The sequence below is a fragment of the Ictidomys tridecemlineatus genome, chromosome 13, assembly GCF_052094955.1.
Source record: "Ictidomys tridecemlineatus isolate mIctTri1 chromosome 13, mIctTri1.hap1, whole genome shotgun sequence".
In the NCBI taxonomy this organism is placed as follows: domain Eukaryota; kingdom Metazoa; phylum Chordata; class Mammalia; order Rodentia; family Sciuridae; genus Ictidomys; species Ictidomys tridecemlineatus.
The window spans coordinates 47,525,897-47,530,837 of NC_135489.1; the positions used below are offsets into that span (position 1 = coordinate 47,525,897).

The window sequence follows — 4,941 nt, forward strand, 5'->3', positions numbered from 1 at the left end:
AGCGGTAGAGCGTCCATGATTTCAATTCCCAGTACCTCAAACAAAGAATAAAAATAAATACAAAGGCAACCACAGTTATTCTGGACACCATAACACCAAGTCCTTTTTGGGGTTTTTTTTTTTTTTTTTGTAATTAACTATAACATATGTCAAACACATAAAAAATATAAAAATTTAACACCAATGACCCACCATCCACTTTAAGACAAAGCATAACCAAAACAGTTAAAGTCCCTCCTTTACTTCCACCAATTGTACTCCACTCCCTTCACAAAAAGATATCTATTCCCCTGAATATGATATTAATGTTTTATCACCTACATTTACCACACGCTTACATATCCCTAAACCGATTTTGCTCCCTCCAAGGGATTTTTGGAAATGTCCGGAGATATTATAGATTATCATAAGGGGTGGATACTACTGCATCTAATAGGTAGAGACCAGGAACGTTGGCCCACTACAAAATACAGGACATACCTACAATAAAGAATTATCCTATCTAGGGTTGGGGATATAGTTCAAATAGTAGAGTACTTGCCCCGCAAGCACAAGACCCTAGATTCAATCCCCAGCACCAACAAAAGACAATATTATTATCCTATCTAGTTCAAATATGTCAGCCACATGCAGTGGCACACGTCTGTAATCCTAGCAACATGGGAGGCTGAAGCAGGAGGATAACAAGTTTGAGACCAGCCTTGGCAACTCAGCAAGACCCTCAGCAACTTAGGGAGATCTGTCTGAAGAAAATAAATAAAACAGAATTTTTAAAAAGTACCCCTGGGTTAAATTCCCAGTACCAAAAAAAATATATTATATAATATATAAGATTATTTACCTCCTTCACATTGACAATAAACTGAAAAGTATAAAAGCCAACTGTGAATAAACCTGCTGATGAGAGGCAAGTTAATACTCTTATTAATGAGTCAAATGAATAATATATACCTCCTGGTCAGGTTCACTAAGAACAAAATACCATTTCTATGGTACTCTTGTCCAAAATACATAATCTGAATGTAATCATGAGGAAACATGAGTCAAATCTAATTTGAGAGACAGTCTACGTACGTGGTCATTGTCCAACATCGAGATCATAAAACACAAAAGAACAAGAAACTGGTCCAGACTCAAGAAGACTACTAAATACAATGTATAATCCTGGACCACAAAAAGAACGTTAGTGGAACAACTGATAAAGCTAGCATAAGGCATGTAGGTCAGTACTATTGTATTACTGCCAATTTCCTGGTTTCAATAATTATAGTTAGCAAGACCCTAACATTATGAAGTTTTAACTTCAACTATTATATAAATATCAAGTATTGAATATAATAAGTAGAGTAAATCTTGCAAAACGTAATGAAATGTCAATGGACATTAATTATTAAATATTTTGAAGGAGAAAAAATAAAACTCTGAAAGTAATATTATAGTCCCGGGGCAAAACCAGAGCCAAGAACTTATGATTTGTTCAATCCTTTAATAATAAAAGACCTGATGAAATGAAACCATAAAAACTAAAATACATTTCATATGAAGGCTACCACTCCTGCATCTAGGAGCATTTTTAAAATGTTTGCTAAAGGCTGGGACATACTTCAGTGGTAGAACATATGCAAGGTCCTGGGTTAAATACCCAGCAACAAAAAAATAAGGTGTCTGCTAAAGTAATCAGACAAGATGAACCACTATATATTAACAATGTGTTAAATTACCTTGTAAATTAAACTAAGAGTCTAAAACAGTTGCCTCTGAAAAACACCTATTTTTATATTAGGATAATGAAATCATTAATGATATACTTTCTACTACAAAACATATAGACAACATTAACATCCCTTCAAAAATCACTACAGATATTGGTCAAATTACATTATAACATGTGCACATATAAATATGTAACAACAAATCCCACCATTAAGTACAATTATAATGCACTAATAAAAAAAAGTGGGAGGAAAAAAAAAAAATCACTATAAGCCAGGCATGGGCCCATGCTTACAATCCTAGTAACCAAAAGGCTGAGGCATGAAAATCATAAGTTCAAGATCAGCCTGCTTCAGCAATTTAGTGAGACCCTGTCTCAAAATTAAAAATTAATAAATAAGGATATGGCTCAGTGGTAGGATCCCTGGATTGAGTCCCCAGTGTGTACACACACACACACATACACACACACAAAATCACTATAGAAGGTAATAAAAATAAGTCTGGTATTCTATTGCATTGGGAGTATGATTTTCAACAATAGTAATATGCTACATATTTTTATAAAACTAGAAAAAAAGAATTTTGAATATTTTCACCACAGATGACAAAAAGGATAACTGTAGTTCAGGGCATGTTTGGGGTTATTGTGTTTTTGTTTTTGTTTTTGGGGGGAGGTCATACTGGGGACTGAACACTGGGACACTTTACCACTGAGCTACATTCCCAGCCCTTTTTATTTTTATTGAGACAAGGCCTAAGTTTCTGAGACTCGCTTCAAACTTGCAATCCTGCTTCAGCTGGGATCACAGGTATTGTGCCCTGTTCAGGGTCTGTTAAACTTTACATTTACCTTAGAAAGATATTCAAATTTCCCCAAAGTCTACAATTACTGATCCCAAGAATTCCTCCTAATTATTGACTTGTGGTCAGGCTTCAGCATGAGCTGGCATGCAAAATTTAAGTGAGCAGAACAGGCATATGTTGCTGGGAGTGTAAAGTGTAAAATGTTTTCACAATGAAATTAGTCAACATCTATCAAAATGTTTAAATATGTGCAAGCTTTGATGCAACAATTCCACTTCTGAAGTACTTAGCACGTATGCAAAGATACATATACAAGGATTTTATTCAGGGCATCATTGTAAGTAAGAAGACCTAATATAAATGCCTATAAATAAAGTACTGATTAAACAAATTTCTGCATCCAGTCACTGGAATACTATGCAGCCACAAAAGAATAAGGAAGACCTACACATACATGCTAACATGGCACAATTATCAATATAGTACTACGTGAAGAAACAAAGGTCAAGAGTAAAATAGTTTAATACCATTTATACTTAAAAGGGGGAATAGATTTATATTTTCAGTATATTCATATCTATGCTTACAAAGCATGGCATATTCTGTAAGAATAAACAAACAGAAAACAATTCTTTTGGTCATGCACATAGATCCCTTTGTGGTGTATAAAAAACTGTTTAACAAACACAATTTTATAAATTACTTGTGCAAAAACTGAATCGGCTTGTTGTTAATTTCTTTTTTATTGATGCTAGCAAAAACTATGAGCACATTTCAAGATTTGTCAAGTGGGGATGGGGATATAGCTCAGTGGTAAAATGCTTACCTAGAATGTGTAAGGCCCTGGGTTCAATCCCCAGCACCATATAAAATAATAAATAAATAAATAAATAAATAATTTTGTTAGGCTTTGTCAAATTCAATTATAATATCTTAGAAGCATCTCGTTTAGAAATTCTAAAAGTATCCAATTTAAAATTTTCTACTGAATACAATTACCTAGGATAAATCTGTGAAAATGAATTAGATTAAATAAAGCAGGATATCAAAAAGGGTAACTGTAGTTCAGGGCATGTTTTGGGGTATTGTGTTTTGGGGTTTTGGGGGGAGGGCTAATACTGGGGACTGAACACAGGGATACTTCAGAATGAAAGCAAGCCTTCAGTTTATCATATTTTAAAAAATTAGAGTCTACAACAAGAGCCCTATAATGTAATGAATCAAGGACAACAACTGAATGGGTAGGAACCTGACATCACCCTACTGAGAGAGAATGCTAACAAACTAAGAAATCAGGTGTTTCCAAAAAAAGAAATTAGGTGTTTCCAAACAAGTGGGTCAAGAGCTCACACTATTTTTTCCTCTACTGATAGAAACATATAAAATTAAACAATTTAGATAAAAAATAATTTCAGAGAGTTCTAAATAGCAATCATTCGACGACTGAACTCCAAGTCACGGTGTCACAGTAGGCAACAACAACAACAAAAAGCTATCACCGCAAACTGGAAGCACCATATGGCAAGGCAAGCCTCCCTTCAGACAGTTATCACTTGATGGCTGATTAATTTCAATGGCTTATTAGACAGGCCTCTCCAAACCCCGTGCCTACAGGAGGAGGAGGAGGAGGGGAGGGGAACTGTGTCTGTTGTATTCTCGGTGCTTTGTGTCTTGCAGGCTGGAAACATCTTGGTAATGGAACTGCCATTAATTCCCTTGGGAAGAAGGAGGTCGTTTCTGCAAGTTTTTGTGTACCCGGCACAGAATCTAAAATTCCATGTGGCCCTCCCCTTTCTGTTCACTCCAGCCGGGCACTGCACGCGAGGCGGCCCCGAAGCCCAACGCAGCAGAGTCCCCTCCCTAAAGCGCGCAGACCCAGCCAGGTGGCAGTGACTTACCGGTGGGCGCGCTGTCCAGGATGCGCAGGTCGTAGGCCCCAGAGCAGCGGTAGTTGGCGGCGGTGCCGTTGTCCCACACCACCACCACCTCCTCGGGGCTCTCGAAGCTCCGGACGGTGCCCACATGACCCTCTCCGCCGTCCTGCTTCCCCCACTTCCAATCTGGGCCGCGCACTACCCGGGCCCCGACCCCTTCCACCATCACCCGGTTATTTCGGGAGTTACTCATCGGGGCCCGGGCGGTGGGCTCCGCCGCTGCCGCCGCCGCCGCCGGAGGGCCCGTGAGTGAGTTGGGCCCGGGCCGGACTCTCGGCGCCGGCGGGGGCGGCAGCGAGCCCCGGGGGGCGTGGGAATAACTCACGGGGGCGGCGGCGCGGTCCCCACGGAGTCCACAGCCGCTGCCCAGCCGTCGCCGCCGCGCCCCCCGCTCGGAGTGGAGTCCGGCCCGCTGTGGGTCGGAGGCGGAGGCGGCGGCGGCGAGCGGGCAGAGGGGAGGGGGCCGTGGGCGGGGACTCTCCCGCTT

The 4,941-nt window shown here is 40.1% G+C and overlaps 1 protein-coding gene across 3 annotated transcripts in view; it reads right to left on the reverse strand.

Annotated features, from left to right (window-relative positions):
• Mib1 (MIB E3 ubiquitin protein ligase 1) overlaps positions 1 to 4,863 on the reverse strand; it is a 172,756-nt gene extending 167,893 nt beyond the window's left edge. For 2 of the 3 annotated variants that reach the window (XR_013429657.1, XM_078030283.1), the window contains exon 1: positions 4,419 to 4,863. Coding sequence is in view for 2 of the 3 variants with exons in the window: in XM_078030283.1 (XP_077886409.1) it covers positions 4,419 to 4,647 (229 nt within the window). In the remaining variant the exon portion in view is untranslated. The remainder of the gene's footprint in view (positions 1 to 4,418) is intronic. The other variant, XM_005329032.4, reaches the window with a different exon arrangement.
• Positions 4,864 to 4,941: the final 78 nt, after the last annotated feature.